General features: G+C 41.7%; 1 protein-coding gene across 1 annotated transcript; it reads left to right on the top strand.

The window, feature by feature from the left end:
- The first annotated feature begins 687 nt into the window (after nt 1-687).
- LOC104574439 (myosin heavy chain, skeletal muscle, adult) lies at nt 688-16,361 on the top strand. The gene is made up of 38 exons (XM_088535814.1): nt 688-891; nt 980-1,123; nt 1,217-1,373; nt 2,535-2,562; nt 2,663-2,780; nt 2,869-2,961; nt 3,629-3,692; nt 3,823-3,921; nt 4,031-4,134; nt 4,211-4,349; nt 5,276-5,394; nt 5,494-5,643; nt 6,190-6,360; nt 7,093-7,402; nt 7,500-7,579; nt 8,034-8,121; nt 8,211-8,328; nt 8,474-8,597; nt 8,683-8,819; nt 8,918-9,173; nt 10,032-10,274; nt 10,381-10,557; nt 10,643-10,788; nt 10,873-10,963; nt 11,052-11,441; nt 11,634-11,760; nt 11,865-11,983; nt 12,230-12,426; nt 12,814-12,997; nt 13,084-13,249; nt 13,420-13,544; nt 13,777-14,085; nt 14,205-14,408; nt 14,974-15,099; nt 15,191-15,361; nt 15,449-15,553; nt 15,702-15,797; nt 16,206-16,361. Exons 1-38 carry the CDS (start codon nt 688-690, stop codon nt 16,359-16,361), a joined length of 5,835 nt encoding a protein of 1,944 aa, XP_088391940.1.
- Nucleotides 16,362-18,221: the final 1,860 nt, after the last annotated feature.

An 18,221-nucleotide genomic window follows, 5' to 3' on the forward strand; every position in this document is an offset into this window, starting at 1 on the left:
GGAATTTCTTAGGAAGACTAATAATAGTTTCTTCATTTCAAATCCTTTAGGTGAGTTTTGAAACTTGGCATTTAACTTATTTTTATTATTAGAGTATTAATTTTAAAAAATAAAAGGAAATAACTGAAAAGGATCTGTGTCAGTGTATCCAGGAACAGCATTGCTCCTCTTTTCATAGACACTCACCAATCCATGCAGTTTAGATGTTCACACCTGCATTCAAGACCACTAAAATAATATTATTATCCTACCTATGATTAAAGACTGAAACTGCCATTCAAGTGCAAAAATTGTCTATAAGATAGTCTTAACACTGAAGTACAGTAGAATTCTGCCCCAGTTTCCCGAATTAGGATGAATGGGAAGGCATTCATTTGTAGCCATGACATTGTAATTGTTTCAAGCAAACTTTCAAAGAGTAGATAATTCAAAATAATATCAGGATTCTTTTTCTTTTCATTACAGTGCCTAATTATCTTGAATGGATACAGCCTATTTAAAAAGTGATTTTGGTACTGGGAACCCTCAATCCAAAAAACGCCAAAGAAACATTTTTCACATTTTTCCCAAAAAATTATTAATGAAAAAATATACAGAAGTTTTTCAAAAATCTTTGAATAATATTAATATAATATCTTTCTTTTGCCATGTTGTCTTCTTCCAGAAAGCCCCTAATAAAGTGCAGCCATGTCTTCAGACTCTGAGATGGCTGTTTTTGGGGAGGCTGCTCCTTACCTCCGAAAGTCAGAAAAGGAGAGAATCGAGGCCCAGAATAGACCTTTCGATGCCAAGTCATCAGTCTTTGTGGTGCATGCTAAGGAATCCTTTGTGAAAGGGACAGTCCAGAGCAAAGAAGGAGGGAAAGTCACAGTCAAGACTGAAGGTGGAGAGGTGAGTGAAAAAGAAAGTTTAAGGAGAAAACTCAGTTCTCACTCTGGGCTCTTAGCTGACATGTATGGATCGCTCATTTCCTTGGCAGACTCTGACCGTGAAGGAAGACCAAGTCTTCTCCATGAACCCTCCCAAGTATGACAAAATCGAGGACATGGCCATGATGACCCACCTCCACGAACCCGCTGTGCTGTATAACCTCAAAGAGCGTTATGCAGCCTGGATGATCTATGTAAGTAGCAGCCACAGGCTTCCTGCAACTCGCTAGGAAGAGCCAGTCTGCTAAAGCCAATGGAAGGCAACTTGCTGTGTCCTGTCCTTGCAGACCTACTCGGGTCTCTTCTGTGTCACTGTCAACCCCTACAAGTGGCTGCCGGTGTACAACCCGGAGGTGGTGTTGGCCTACCGAGGCAAAAAGCGCCAGGAGGCCCCTCCCCACATCTTCTCCATCTCTGACAACGCCTATCAGTTCATGCTAACTGGTGAGTGACTCCATCTGTCTCAGAGGGTTTGTATCCTGAAATTCTAAATTGATATACTGCTGCAGAAATATAGTGTGACTTTTTCAAAGCTCTCATCATTCTCCAAATACATGTCATTGTGAGCTTACACCATTGCTTTTGCTATTTTAAATGAAACACACTTCTACACGTTTTTTCCCTTCTTTATATGAAAGCATGGAATTTGAAACAGCAAAAGAGAAACTGAGAGACAAATTGAATCAGAAGAACACATTCCCCTCCTCACTCAATGTATAGACTTTTTATTTTGGGAATGGTTTAAAAGCAGTTCAAATCAACTCTGAAGTTCTTGGTATGTCAGTTGCTCCTTATACTTGAGCAACCATACTGTGTTTTTTACCCTTGGCTTCAGAAATATTGTTCTTGAAAACTAAAATGCTGGAGTCTTTTGAGAGGTCCCAGGATCTTGGATAAACCTCTGCTTTGCATTTTTTTCCACTTCTATACTTATTTGTTCTTGCGAAAGACATTTTTTCGTATGACCGCCAAGAAGAACTTGCTGAAAGGAAGTTAAAAATTAGATGTTTATAAGCCAAATGCCTTTTGGTAGTTTGGGGAAATCAGGTGAATGTAACTCTCATCTATTTACTCTGTTGAAAACTTAGTTATCATTGAAGGGATGCTGTGGAACATTTCCATTATGCCTTAAAAGAGTTTCCCTTGCGATATGGAATGACTATTAAAACACTGATACTTGATTGACTACCCTGATTTTCTTTATTTTTCTCTTTGATACTCACTGGCAAGAGAGCAGAGGATTACTAGATGCATCATTTTTGTTTCTTTTTCATTCTGTCTTTGCTCTTTACGTTCAAAAATCTACAGCTAGCTAGGAAAGCTACAGGAATGTAAAGAGAAATAGTAAAAAGATGGATTCAGAAAGAATTAACCCCTTCCTATCACAGTTCACTGTTCTGTACTCATCAGCAAAATGAAACAAAGGGATAAAAACAAAAATTCCATCATAAATTTGAATTATGTTAAAAAACAATCAGCATTTTCTAAAAATAGAAACAAATTGCAACTCTTCTGATTCACTTAAAAGATACATGATTACTTTTCACTCTTTCTGTGTTGTTTATTGAGTATTAATTAAGCCCTTTGCTTCTGTCTCTTTCACAGATCGCGAGAATCAGTCAATCCTGATCACGTACGTACATTCCCTGCTCCGATTCCCAAGGGCTGGCTCTGTGCTTGGGGACCTGCTGCCTGACCAGACGTTCTCTGCTTCTCTCTCTTTTGCTTCCCAGCGGAGAATCCGGGGCAGGGAAGACTGTGAACACCAAGCGTGTCATCCAGTACTTTGCAACAATTGCAGCTAGCGGGGACAAGAAGAAAGAGGAGCAGCAACAGGCGGGCAAAATGCAGGTGATGTAGGGGGAATGGACTGAACTTGTTTCCTGTAACTGCCACGTGGATTAAGCACTAAAAGTCAACAGTACTTACTGTGTTATAGGGAACGCTTGAGGATCAAATCATCAGCGCCAACCCCTTGCTGGAGGCCTTTGGAAATGCCAAGACTGTGAGGAATGACAACTCCTCACGCTTTGTAAGTTGCTCAACATAAGGTTCCTGGATAATAATAAACAGGAGTGTGTGACAGTTATTATTACCCGTAGTTCAAACTCTGATTTACAATATCTTAATATTTAGAAATCAATAATTTAATGAAATTAACCTATTTTATATCAGGATGCAAATTTGAATAGAAGAGCACACATTTCTTCTCTAATAATGCATTTCAGTACGAAACAATATTTTCTAACAATTAAAATTGTTCTGTCCATTTATGAAAGAGAGAAATAAGGAAAGAGCTATCTGAATATAAGAACAATCTTTGCTTGCTATAAGTAAAGTTGCTTATTTTATACCAAGAGAAATTTAAGCAGATGAACTGGTTAAATGGATATTCTTTTATCATTCAGATGAATGCTTTCTCTATGCAGGACATAGTTAGAAGAGCATGGAATGAGATATAAATGGCCTAATGAAGTCCATCCATTCCTTTCCATCTCTGCATTCAACATAAATGAAATACACAGCTGTGGCTCTGTTGGCTATTTTCATGGTCAGGGACGTTATCTTAATGGTGGAAATTTATCTGGCTCTTAAGAAAATACCTCTAATATAAAATCTTTAACCCAGTAAAGTAAATAGCAAAACATAACAGATACATTTTTGGTAGCAAATTTTAAGAGAATTATATTTCCTTGAAGGGCAAATTCATCAGAATTCACTTTGGTGCCACAGGAAAGCTGGCTTCTGCTGATATTGAAACATGTAAGACACTTTCCTAAACTTTTCACAATCCATCTATCCTATTTTTTCACCCAGCCTGCTTTTCTTTGTGCCTTCTCTTTATTTACTCTTTTGCTGTTTCTTCATGTTTCTAATGATATTTTTCCCCTAGACCTGCTGGAAAAGTCCAGAGTCACTTTCCAGCTGAAGGCAGAAAGGAGCTACCACATATTTTATCAGATCATGTCCAACAAGAAGCCAGAGCTAATTGGTAGGAAGGATTGCTAAGTTTTCTTGAGGAAGAGCACTGAGCTCACTCTATCATCTGAGCTATCTAGTTGATGAAACTAAGCCTGCATGATGCCTCTTCTTGCTTTCAGACATGCTCCTCATTACCACCAACCCATATGACTATCACTTTGTGAGCCAAGGTGAGATCACTGTTCCCAGCATCAATGACCAGGAAGAACTGATGGCAACAGATGTAAGCAACACTCATAAGCATTTTATCTATTCTCATCTTTCCAGACAAAGCTTTTATTTCATTGTTTCTATTGCAGAGCGCCATTGACATCCTGGGCTTCACTGCTGATGAAAAAGTGGCCATTTACAAGCTGACAGGGGCTGTCATGCACTATGGGAACTTGAAGTTCAAGCAGAAACAACGAGAGGAACAGGCAGAGCCAGATGGCACAGAAGGTATTAGCAAAATTTGCTGTTGATCTCGGTGGCAATAATTTAGTCTTTGGAGATGGTCAGAAAACTGAGACAACTAATTCAGTGTCACGACTTCTCTCTTACTAGGGATTTTGCCTAGGAAAAAGGGAACACTTTAACTTCTTTTTTTAGGAGATGCAAACCCATAAATATCATCACATAGTAGAATCCTCTGTCTATAAGAAGTTAAGGTACACTAGTCTAATGAAGAAATCTGCTCCTCAGTTGACTACTGAGTCATGCGAATGTTACATAAAAAGTTAGCAGTGAGGCACGATATTTTTAAAATGACTCAGGCTACTTTTTCCAAAGAATTCTCTTAGATGCTTAAGTGTGGGATTTGATAATTGGATGTTGATTCTGAATGAATAAATATGCTTATGATTTGTTTTGAGTATAACAATAAATCTCCACAGAGACACAGATTTCAGAGGAATATCTCTGCTGAGTATACCACACTGTGGTACTTCAAATTTCAGAAACCCCGGCCTTTTAGTACTATACCTGCCCCCAAAATAATGTGCAGAGAGCCCAAGTACTTACATACATATTTTAGAATACACTGAAGCCACCTTTCTTTTCTCATTTTGGTGTTCTGCTGCCTGTGTACCAATTAACTCTGGATAGAAGTGATGAACTACAGCTTTCAGGAGCAATTTTCAATAAATAATGTATTTCCAGATACTTTGGAAAGTTTTTCAAAGACAAATATATGTCCTTAGGGTTTCGTTTTTTTTTTAAAAAAAGATGAGTTCTATATACATCACTGCCAAACTTCCTCCACCACGCAGTAAGCAGAATTTCATGAATAGACATTCACTGTTTTAGAAATTACTTTGGAAGGAGTTACTCTCTGAATATGGTCCATGTCTTCTTAACATTTTTTTTTCCTTTGTTCCTCTGTTTAGTTGCTGACAAGGCTGCCTACCTCATGGGCCTGAACTCAGCAGACCTGCTCAAGGCCCTGTGCTATCCCCGCGTCAAGGTTGGGAATGAGTACGTGACCAAAGGTCAAACTGTGCAGCAGGTAACAAACACACACATTGTGGGACACAGACCCTGTGGCTTGTATTCCATACTGTGTAGTCACTTATTTTTTCTTTTTCTCATTTCTTCCTTGTTTTAGGTGAACAATTCAGTGGGTGCTTTGGCAAAGGCTGTCTATGAGAAGATGTTCTTGTGGATGGTCGTTCGTATCAACCAACAGCTGGACACCAAACAACCCAGACAGTACTTCATTGGTGTGCTGGACATTGCTGGCTTTGAGATCTTTGATGTAAGGAATACAGGTTTGAAAGCAGCTCTTGGAAAGGGAAATTAGAACATCAGAGGACTACCAAGGTTTTTTTTTAAGACTTAACAAATAATCATTTTGACAGAATCAGAGAATTTGCAAATTTCTAGAAAAAAACCTTCATTTTCTGCAGCACAGAACAGAAGCTTCAGAAGCTTAGCACAAAGGCTTTTTTGAGTGTCTAGAAGTATCAATTATAATTTTATATACTGTAATATTTTAAGAGCTTGAGCTTAGTGCTAATTATATTAAAAATAAATAAATAAAATAAAATAATAAAAATAATAAAATATCCTATGAGTTTAAGAAGATTCACTGGGAATACCTGATCTGCAATTTATACATCTTTTATTACTCTTTTAGGTAAGCACTTCATAGGGATGTTGCATATAGGTCCTGTTATTGTGCAGTCCTGATTAACAAATTGTGTTTTAAGTAGGAAGTTTTATAGATAATTAAAAATGTTCCAAGAAAACGATGGCAATTGTGCATCTTGACAATGGGTGTCTCTGTTTTTGTATTGGAAAGTTCAACAGCCTGGAGCAGCTCTGCATCAATTTCACCAATGAGAAACTGCAACAGTTTTTCAACCACCACATGTTCGTGCTGGAGCAGGAGGAGTACAAGAAGGAAGGAATTGAATGGACGTTCATTGACTTTGGGATGGATCTGGCTGCCTGCATTGAGCTCATAGAGAAGGTAAATTCCTAATTCAAAATGCCCTCTTTCCCAAAACTAAAAAATAAAAAATATATTAAAAAAATAAGTAAAAATATAAGTAAAAAAAATATATTAAAAGATCTCTTCCATGGTTAGCTTCATACCATCAACCTTAGTTACTGAAACATCTCTTAACATGAGCTATTGCTTATTAAGCATTAGAGATATTATATTCCGCATATTACATATAAGTACACAAATAGCTATGGAAGTGATTCCCTAAAAAAATATAACTGCATGAAAGATATTTGAGTCTGCACTATGGAAGGACATTATTTTCAGAACCATGCATGAATTCCCATGAAGAAATGAACATATCTGCTTAAGATTCTGAAATAAGGAGATCAGGAAAACAGATTTTTTTTCTTGATGGATCATAGTAAAATAACTATTGGCCAATATAACCTGCATCTGCAAGACAGTGGAAGAGATCTCCATAGTGCAGTAGAATTAAGGGATTTGGTTAAAAGTACTAAACTGGAGTAAATACACAATAGACATCTTTGTAAAAGACATTTAAAGATTCACAGCACCAGAGTTTGAGTCAAACAAGTGAATCTTAGCTCCTTAGAATTCATTTTTTAGAAGGAATTTCTCTTCAGGAAAAGTCTGCTGCTTTGTTTCTCAGCTTCCTGTCTTTACTATATTCACCTTCTGACCAAGGGGTCAAAGTGTTATCTTAGAGGCACAATCTATGTTCTATACTTCCAGCCCATGGGCATCTTCTCCATCCTGGAAGAGGAGTGCATGTTTCCCAAGGCAACTGACACCTCTTTCAAGAACAAGCTCTATGACCAGCACCTGGGCAAGTCCAACAACTTCCAGAAGCCCAAGCCTGCCAAAGGCAAGGCTGAGGCCCACTTCTCCCTGGTGCACTATGCTGGCACAGTGGACTACAACATCTCTGGCTGGCTTGAGAAGAACAAGGACCCTCTGAATGAAACTGTCATTGGGCTATACCAGAAATCATCTGTGAAGACATTGGCCTTACTCTTTGCCTCTTATGGTGGAGCAGAAGCAGGCTAGTTTTCTAAAATTTCTAAAATTCTGTTCTCAAATTCAAAATATATAATGATGAACCTGAATAGCTAACACTGTTTTTTAAATTATTTTTGCAGAGGCTAGCGGTGGTGGTGGTGGTAAGAAGGGTGGCAAGAAGAAGGGTTCTTCTTTCCAGACAGTCTCAGCTCTTTTCCGGGTACAGTATGAAATTAATTATTTGTAAAGTGACGTGACCTTAATGATTTTACATACTTTGCTTTTCTGAGGAACCAGTAAAATTGAGTAGAATCTAATCAGAGTAGCAGAATATAATCATAGTCTTTTTCTTTTATCATTGTGCTTGAATTAAGGATATATTTCAACTATTCTATACCTAATGCCTAATTCTCTTTCAAAAGAACGCTTTTGTTCCATGCTAAAAAGGAATACTTATGCTAAAATTTTGATACAGTAGAATTTCCAAACTAAGGTATAGAATTTAAACCTTCCATCTAATAAGAATACATAAAAAAAGAAGCTTTAGATAAATATAAATTTTGGATTTAATTGCTACTTTATCTGTGTTAATTCATTATATTAGTATCCTGACATCTAGAGGATGGGTGTGCAGAAGTAAAATTTGTTGATCTAAACTGCACACAATCCCACAGGAAAACTTAAACAAGCTGATGACCAACTTACGGAGCACTCACCCCCATTTTGTCCGTTGCATCATCCCTAATGAAACAAAAACGCCTGGTAAGAAGCTCAATAAAAGATATTCCTGTGATACAGTCATTCATCTCTGTGCTAGAAATTCTAGTATTTACTGTGTTCTGAATTGTTAGGTGCCATGGAGCATGAACTGGTGCTGCACCAGCTGCGGTGTAACGGTGTGCTGGAAGGGATCCGAATCTGCAGGAAAGGATTCCCCAGCAGAGTCCTCTATGCAGACTTCAAGCAGAGGTAGGAGGGTTCCTGCACTGGGATCATTTTAACCAGTGCCAAGTGCCTTGTAGGTTCAGTCAGGCTGGACTCTAGTGTCAAGTGACAGTAGCCACCAGGCGCTTGTTGGGAAGAACAGCCTTATCTCGTCCTTCTCTTTGAACAGGTACAAGGTGCTCAATGCAAGTGCTATCCCAGAGGGACAGTTCATTGACAGCAAGAAGGCTTCTGAGAAGCTCCTTGGCTCCATTGATGTGGACCACACCCAGTACAAATTTGGTCACACCAAGGTACAAACACTCCTTGACTCCCATCCTGTGTGGCCGTGTTTTGTGCCACCTGCCAGTGACAAGCTGCAATATTCCCCTTCTCAAGGTGTTCTTCAAAGCTGGGCTGCTGGGGCTCCTGGAGGAGATGAGAGATGACAAGTTGGCACAGCTCATCACTCGCACACAGGCCAGGTGCAGGGGCTTCCTCATGAGAGTGGAGTACCAGAGAATGGTGGAGAGGAGGTACATATTTCTCAAATGCAAATAATCACTGTACTTTGGAGAAAGTGTCTACACCATTCACAAGCAAATTATTCAATGTACATTTAACTCTGCTTCAGGGAGTCCATCTTCTGTATCCAGTACAATGTTCGTGCATTCATGAACGTCAAGCACTGGCCCTGGATGAAGCTGTTCTTCAAGATCAAGCCCTTGCTGAAGAGTGCAGAATCAGAGAAGGAGATGGCCAATATGAAGGAAGAGTTTGAGAAAACCAAGGAAGAGCTTGCAAAGTCTGAAGCAAAGAGGAAGGAGATGGAGGAGAAAATGGTAAAGCTGATGCAGGAAAAAAATGACCTGCAGCTCCAAGTGCAAGCTGTGAGTATCATGAGTTTATTTTTTTATAGTGGAAATAGAGGGAATAAGACCTATTCATTCTTCCTTGGAAAAGAACTCTCAAACTACAACCTAATCTGATTTACCAAATGTTCTCAGCTGAATTATATTATTTAAAGGTAAAATTCAGGCCATCTGCTTTGGACTCTCAGTGCCACCATTGCAAACTAGGGGTCAGCTCCACTCTAAAGGAGTGTGCCTACATGTTCATGTGTCCATGTGACCTTACAGTAAAAGGTACCACTACAGTAATTGAAAACTATATTTATGTTTCAGTTTATGAAGTGGGGACAGTGATTCAGCTGAGCACTCTGCCTTAATTCAGTTTCCTACTTAAAATAAACTAATGCCATTTCATATGATGCAGGATATCTCAACTGTCCTCCTGCAGCTATTAATCCAGGAAGGCACAGATGCCCCTGACGAGTCCTAATCCTGTGTGTATGTCTCCAAAGCCATTTACCATCTCAAAAATATAGGCATAATTTAGGCAATGTGTTGGGCAACAAGGGTCTATTTAGGATTAGAAGAATCTTGATAATCTCCATTAATTGCATTGAATAGTTATCCAAAGACTAATTTGAGTTAAGACATTCAAATACCATGCAGGCATTCACCTTTCCAGATGTGAAACTCTGTTTTGAAAATAGCAAGCTATAAAAAACAATTATTTTGAACAGTATCACCCATATCCGAATAAACCAAAACCACATCTTGGATAAACAAAGTGAAAGACTGGGGTTAGGAACAGTATATGATGATGCAAAAGAGTGGAAAATTAAAAGTGAATGAAAACTCATTGTGAATTTGAGTTGTGCAGTAATTATACATATCTAACAGGAAGCTGATGCTTTAGCTGATGCTGAGGAGAGATGTGACCAGTTGATCAAAACCAAAATCCAGCTGGAAGCCAAAGTTAAGGAAGTGACAGAAAGGGCTGAGGATGAAGAGGAAATCAATGCTGAGCTAACAGCAAAGAAAAGGAAACTAGAGGATGAATGCTCAGAGCTGAAAAAAGATATTGATGACCTTGAGTTAACACTGGCCAAAGTTGAGAAGGAAAAACATGCCACTGAAAACAAGGTACAACACAGAATTTGTCACTCATACTGCAAAAATCAATGCTTTGCTGGTACAACACATTTGTAGTTACTTCCTTTAATTACCACCTGCCTCCATCCTCTCACAGGTCAAAAACCTCACTGAGGAGATGGCAGGCCTGGACGAAACCATCGCCAAGCTGACAAAAGAGAAGAAAGCCCTCCAAGAGGCCCACCAGCAGACACTGGATGACCTGCAGGCAGAAGAGGACAAAGTCAATACGCTGACTAAAGCTAAAACCAAGCTGGAACAACAAGTGGATGATGTAAGCACGTGTGCATGTGGGAAGATAAAAGCCGCTATAGAGTTGGACTTCTCTGTCAGGGCACTCACCATGGTCTTCTCTTTAGCTTGAGGGATCTCTAGAGCAAGAGAAGAAAGTGCGCATGGACCTTGAGAGAGCCAAGAGGAAACTAGAGGGTGACCTGAAGCTGGCCCATGACAGCATAATGGACTTGGAAAATGATAAGCAGCAGCTGGATGAGAAATTGAAGAAGTAAGTGTGGTTACGGGGCACCTTTGCGCTGCGCAAATATGCATATATTATGCTTTAGGCTGTAACACAATTCTTTGTGCACAGGAAAGATTTTGAAATCAGCCAGATCCAAAGCAAGATCGAGGATGAACAAGCCCTGGGCATGCAATTGCAGAAGAAGATCAAGGAGTTGCAGGCAAGTCTCTGTTCCGTCCATTCTCCCACACTGACAGAGGTCCAGTTGGAGCAGGGCATGGGTGTGATTGGTGCCTACTGTTCCGCAGGCCCGAATTGAGGAACTGGAGGAGGAAATTGAGGCCGAGCGGACCTCTCGCGCCAAAGCAGAGAAGCATCGGGCTGACCTCTCCAGGGAGCTGGAGGAGATCAGCGAGCGCCTGGAGGAAGCAGGGGGAGCTACGGCAGCTCAGATCGACATGAACAAGAAGCGTGAGGCGGAATTTCAGAAGATGCGGCGCGACCTCGAAGAGGCCACTCTGCAGCATGAAGCCACCGCTGCCGCCCTGCGCAAGAAGCACGCGGACAGCACAGCCGAGCTCGGGGAGCAAATAGACAACCTGCAGCGTGTCAAGCAGAAGCTGGAGAAGGAGAAGAGTGAGCTCAAGATGGAGATTGATGACTTATCCAGTAACATGGAGTCTGTCTCCAAAGCCAAGGTAAAAAACATTGAAAATGATAATAAACTTGAAGAAATAACATTTAATCATATCTTTTAAAATATGGTCAGGTCACAGTATACATTTGTGTATCTAAATCTAGTTTTCCTAATCTAACATAGGATGTACGTTCTGGCCTGACAGGGAAGTTCTGATATTAATGCTTTTTCATTCTTTGTATTTTACACATAGGCAAATCTAGAGAAGATGTGCCGCACTCTGGAAGACCAGCTGAGTGAGATTAAGACAAAGGAAGAGGAGCATCAGCGTATGATCAATGACCTCAGTGCTCAAAGAGCTCGTCTACAAACAGAATCTGGTAAGAAGAGTATCTGTGATGTTGAATGGGGATAGCATCCAAAAAGAAATTAATTCTGGTCATAAATGGCAAACAACATATTTCTTTTCTGTATGTTTTCCCAGGTGAATATTCTCGACAAGTGGAGGAGAAAGATTCTCTGATTTCTCAACTGTCTAGAGGAAAGCAGGCATTTACCCAACAGATTGAGGAACTCAAAAGGCATTTAGAGGAAGAAATAAAGGTGATGACTTTTCCTATAGCTTTCAGCTGAAAGGATGATGTATTTCATGCCGTCTATTTAGCACAAATCATGCTCAGAGCGCATTACATGCAGGGAGAATACATAGTGGAGTGCCCTCTAATCTTAAATGTGTCATTCAGTGCAAACATGTTTATGTTCCTAGTAGTCATATTCCAGTGTTAAATGCATACACTGACATTTCTTAGGATGTACCTACCTCTTGTTCTAATATGCCTGTCATCCCAGGCCAAGAATGCCCTGGCCCACGCCTTGCAATCTGCTCGACATGACTGTGACTTGCTCCGGGAGCAATATGAAGAGGAGCAGGAAGCCAAGGGGGAGCTGCAGCGTGCCCTGTCCAAGGCCAACAGTGAAGTGGCCCAGTGGAGGACCAAATACGAGACCGATGCCATTCAGCGCACTGAGGAGCTGGAGGAGGCCAAGTAAATGGGGGCTGTGGGAAAGGCTGGCTACAACTAACAGGGGAAATCTGAAGGGACCAGTGAGCTACTGTGGGGGAAAAAAAGGACAAGGCTGTGCTTTTGGTGGGAATGCATCGTGTGAAGGACTTATATATCAAAAATGAATGAGATTTAGACAATCAAAGCAGACACCAGCGATGCTTGGTATGCACAGAGAACAGAGGGATTGCTGGAGCAAAGGCATTGTACATGGGAACACAATGACTGCTTGGGAGATGCCTTGCACTCTTTGTGCGCAGGAACCATAGAGTGAAAAAGGCTAAGCCTGCTGTTGTGAAAAGCACATTTGCTGCCCAAAACTGCCTCCTACGTAGTCCCTAACAAGGAGATTTGCTTACTACTTAACAGGAAAAAGCTGGCACAGCGTCTGCAGGATGCAGAAGAACATGTGGAAGCTGTGAATGCCAAATGTGCTTCCCTAGAAAAGACAAAGCAGCGGCTGCAGAATGAAGTGGAGGACCTGATGATTGATGTGGAAAGGTCGAACGCAGCTTGCGCAGCTCTGGACAAGAAGCAGAAGAACTTCGACAAGGTAAAATGGGCCTCAGTCTTGTGGTATGGGGATGGAGCATCCCCTCATTGCTGTGAGGAACATTTTCAGGCCTTGTTGCTCTTCAGATCCTGTCAGAGTGGAAGCAGAAGTATGAGGAAACGCAGGCTGAGCTGGAATCCTCCCAGAAGGAGTCTCGTTCTCTCAGCACGGAGCTGTTCAAGATGAAGAATGCCTATGAGGAGTCCTTGGACCACCTGGAGACGATGAAGCGGGAGAACAAAAACTTGCAGCGTAAGTCCTGGGCACTCTGCTCCTTGGTGGTCTTTCTCACAAGCTTCTCTGTCCACCAGTCCACAGCAGTCTGTGCCTGAGGCACTGAGCAAATGCCTGTCATCTTCATGTGGGGGTTCCTTTTCCCCCTACTCAGTGCCTGACCCTGCCAATTGTCTCTGTCTCTACAGAGGAGATTTCTGACCTCACGGAGCAGATTGCAGAGGGAGGAAAGGCCATTCATGAGCTGGAGAAAGTGAAGAAGCAGATAGAGCAGGAGAAATCTGAAATCCAGGCAGCTTTGGAGGAAGCTGAGGTAAATGGCGCTAATCACTGGTTTCCAGTTGAGAAACAGTGTGAAAACTAATACCTTAAGGCTGTAAGGCATATGGTACTGCTCTCTCCCTTTTGAGTTTGAAACTTCAGCCTCTATTTCCAAATCATACCTGAATAAATAGGCCTAAATTAATTTTGCAAGAGGCTCTACCAGATAGAATAACATTAGGAAATTCACTTTTATTAATACGGCCTGTTTTGTTCTTTTTTAGGCCTCTCTAGAACATGAGGAGGGGAAGATCCTGCGCCTCCAGCTGGAGCTCAACCAGATCAAATCTGAGATTGACCGGAAGATCGCAGAAAAAGATGAGGAAATTGAACAGCTGAAGAGAAACCATCTCCGAGTTGTGGAGTCCATGCAGAGCACGCTGGATGCAGAGATCAGGAGCAGGAATGAAGCCCTGAGGCTGAAGAAGAAGATGGAGGGAGACCTCAATGAAATGGAGATCCAGCTGAGCCATGCCAACCGTCTGGCTGCAGAGGCCCAGAAGAACCTGAGAAACACCCAGGCAGTGCTGAAGGTTGGTTAAGCCCAATACGCGTATGCAAGCATTTAGCTTGGGTAATATTATACTTGCATTATAACTACACATGCAAGGGTAGCAGTGATGCATTGTATTAATTTTTGCTACCTTTACAGGATACACAAATACACTTGGACGATGCTCTCAGGACACAGGAGGACCTGAAGGAGCAGGTGGCCATGGTGGAGCGCAGAGCAAACCTGTTGCAGGCTGAAATAGAAGAGCTCCGGGCAGCCCTGGAGCAGACGGAGCGGTCAAGGAAAGTGGCTGAGCAGGAACTAATGGATGCAAGCGAGAGAGTTCAACTTCTCCACAGTCAGGTCAGATTCCTGTGTGAAAATAACTCCAATGGGTGTTGATGGAGGTCACTACTTTATAAATAAGATACAATGAGAGACTGTGCTTCTTCAGAAGTTTATTGTTAAAGGCTAACTCTTTGTGATTAAGTAGGCTTTCTCCAGGAATTAAAAACAAATATATATAGTACATTAATTTAGCTTCACATTTCCTTCATGGTCATGATTTGAAGGTTTAAATGCCTTGACCTTAATTATACCTCCTGCATAGGATTTTCCTTTCCTGATTCTTCATTATGTAAATTCTTTAGACAACCTGAACTTAAATTGTTACTTTTAGACCAGTAATTGGAGTATAGCTCAGTGAATATGATTTCATTAAGAGGAGAGAGAAGTATTTTTTAAATGTTGAAGTAGTAGTTTTTAAAATGTTGACAGGTCTCTCTTGACTGGCTGTTTTTAATCTAACAAGGTAATTCATATGAAGAAGAATTATATTCATCATAAATGTAATGTTAAACAGTAGATATTTTGATATAAGTGTTGTGCTTTGGAGATAAATGATTAAAAAAATATTCTTATTCCACAGAATACCAGCTTGATCAACACCAAGAAGAAGCTGGAAACAGACATTTCTCAAATTCAGAGTGAAATGGAGGAGACAATCCAGGAAGCCCGCAATGCTGAAGAGAAGGCCAAGAAGGCCATCACAGATGTGAGTTGGGGCTCCTTGCTGGCTGGTGGTGGATGGACTCTGACCCAACATGCCTCTCATCCCAAACTGGCTCTATTCCTTTCCTCTGCAGGCAGCCATGATGGCAGAAGAGCTGAAGAAGGAGCAGGACACAAGTGCCCACCTGGAGAGGATGAAGAAGAACTTGGACCAGACAGTGAAGGATCTGCAGCTGCGTCTGGATGAGGCTGAGCAGCTGGCACTGAAAGGAGGCAAGAAGCAAATCCAGAAACTGGAGGCCAGGGTGAGTGAGGGCTAGTATTTGTTCATGAGGGAACATGTCCCATGAGACATCACGAGTGCAGCTGCATGGATTGTTTTCCCATTGCAGGTGCGTGAGCTGGAAGGGGAGGTTGATTCTGAGCAGAAGCGCAGCGCTGAAGCCGTCAAGGGTGTGCGCAAATACGAGAGGAGGGTGAAGGAGCTGACCTACCAGGTAAGGCAGGAGGCCTCTCTGCTGGCACAGGCACACCCCCTTCCCAGGGAGTCAGAATGTTGGCACACAACTCCCAATGGGAATTGCTAACGTCCTGCAGGAGGCAGGAAAGCAATGCACTCTCTTTTCTTCTCACCATTTGCTCTAGTCTGAGGAAGACCGGAAGAATATTCTCAGGCTCCAGGATCTGGTGGACAAGCTGCAAATGAAAGTGAAGTCCTACAAGAGACAAGCTGAGGAGGCTGTAAGTACTGCACAAGGTGGAGCCTGAGTCACTGTCAGTACAGGTGCTGAGGAGATGAATGTGAGAAACCTCGAAACTGTTCCAGCTCAGCATAAGAGGGTTTGGCTTCCTCATAAAACCTCTAGGATACCGGAGTAGTAAATCAATGAGAGAATAAGTATAGAAATGTCAAAGCAAGTGAGCAAATTCCCCCTGTCAAAGTGATGCATTATTGCAATGGGGTTCTAAATAAGGGACACTGAGAATGTTTGTGTGAGGTTTATTGGTAATCCATGGTAGGTGAGGGATGGAGAGTTTAGGCTATGCCCTTTCTCTAAGGAACATTGGCTGCTTCTTGAGCCCCACTGGCAGCAGTACTGGAAAGCCCTGCCTTGGGCTCTTCACCACCACCTCCCTCTCCCCCTACAGGAGGAGCTGTCCAACGTCAACCTCTCCAAATTCCGCAAGATCCAACATGAGCTGGAGGAAGCCGAGGAGCGGGCTGACATTGCAGAGTCACAGGTCAACAAGCTCCGAGCCAAGAGCCGCGAGTTTCACAGCAAGAAGATAGAAGAGGAAGAGTGAGGATGCAGCAAGCAGCAGTGACATGGGTGGTCCACAAAATGTGAACTCCCCTGTCATTTTCTTCTGTAATTAGCCTTTATATCCACCCCAATGTCTAGAGAATAAAGACTGTAGATTACTTGCATACACAGGTTGTGCAGTTGCTAGATTACTTTGCATGTGGCTTTTTTTTTGGGGGGGAATGTTCTTTCTGAAAGGGTGTTGTGCATAGGGGCTGTCTGTTATCCAAAGGAAGTGATCCTTCCCCTCACAGCACTGGTGAGGTCACAGTTGGAAGTCCTGGGATTGGTTCTGGCCTACTCAGCACAGGACATGGATTTACTGGAACAAGTCCAGCGAAGGGCCACTTAAGGGATGCAGTATTGCTCATATGAGGAGAGGTTGAGAAAGTTGGTATTAGTTAACCTGAAGAAGAGAAGGTTCAAGGGATCTTATCAGTGTTTATATATATCTTAAGTGAATGTGTCAAGAGGATGGTGCCAGACTCTTCTCAGTGGTGCACAGTTACAGGACGAGAGTCAATGGGTGCAACCTGAAGCACAGAAAATTCCACCTGAACAAAAGAATACACTTTGAGGGTGGTTGAAAACTGGGACAGATTGTCCAGAGAGGCTGGGGAGTCTCCATTCCTGGCGATATTCAAATCCATCTGAACAGAGTCCTGGGCAGTGTGCTTGAGGTGACCTTGCTTGAGCAGAGGGATTGGATCATCTCCAGAAGTTCCTTCCAACCCCAGCTAGTCTGTGATTCTCTGATGTTCCCATTTTCACTTTTGCAAGCTTATATTGGAGGACAGATACCATATAAAAACTCCAGAGCTACAAGGCTTCTGGATAGATCTGAGTCCAGATGGCGCCCTGAGGAGTGAGGGCAGCTGCACAAGGCAGCTGAAGGCCATGATTTCTGGAAGGTGGCCCTTTGTTAATAGAGAAAGATAAAGGCAATAGACTTCTTTTTTTGTTATGTAAAAAGTTGTTAACAACTAGTTTTTAATCAAAATAAATAGTGTATTTAGATAAGTAAACATTGCTATTCCTTACTAATAGGAACAGAATATAATAGTAAGAGATTATAATCCTATTAAATGGAAGCTGATGAACAGATTGGCGCATAATGTGTGAAAAAAGAGGATTCACTAACAGATAAAGCCCTAACTGCTGTAGCAGGTAGAGCCACCAGGAGAACCTGCAGTACTGTGTTGTCTTTCCAAGCACTGAAATACTTATTTAGAATTTAAACTATTTTTTACAGCAAGGAAGAATTTGGAGCCACATCTAAATGAAAAAAAAAAGTAACAGAAACTAGTTTTAATCATGTAAAATAAGACTTCAAGAGGCAATAATTCTGGGAACGTTACATCATGAAAGAAGCCTCCAAGCCTAGTCGTATAGGTGAGAAAACACCACAAATGGTAATTCCACCTTATGTCTTACCTGTCTGGCTCCTACAGCAACAGATGAATTGGAAAGCAGACACAAAGTGAATCATGGATGGTTGGAAAAAGCCACAAGCTGTACACACAACCAGTGTGGGTCTAGTTACTGCCTGATACCTGCAGGGCCAGGAGCAGTGCAGGTTACAACACTGAATAGACATTCTGGCAGCCCTGGATCCTGGCGCGTGGAGTATCTGCAAAGAACAGATTCTTATAAGCAGTTGTCAGAAATGGTAAAGGAGAGTTGGTTCTCTCTCAGTACAGGGACTCTTGTTACCTCTATGCAGTTACACTCTGAGGAAGTTCTACAAACAGCTCTGAAATTGTAGGGAAGAAACTGGAGAGGAGAGAGCGGGAAGAAAACTGGTGTGCACTGACCACAGTGGTCAGTGTGGTTGCAGCGCCAGTGTTTAGGATTAGTTTTC

This window comes from Tinamus guttatus, unplaced genomic scaffold, assembly GCF_059628265.1.
Source record: "Tinamus guttatus ecotype Peru unplaced genomic scaffold, ASM5962826v1 Tinamus_guttatus_pri_ptg000649l, whole genome shotgun sequence".
NCBI classification, from domain to species: domain Eukaryota; kingdom Metazoa; phylum Chordata; class Aves; order Tinamiformes; family Tinamidae; genus Tinamus; species Tinamus guttatus.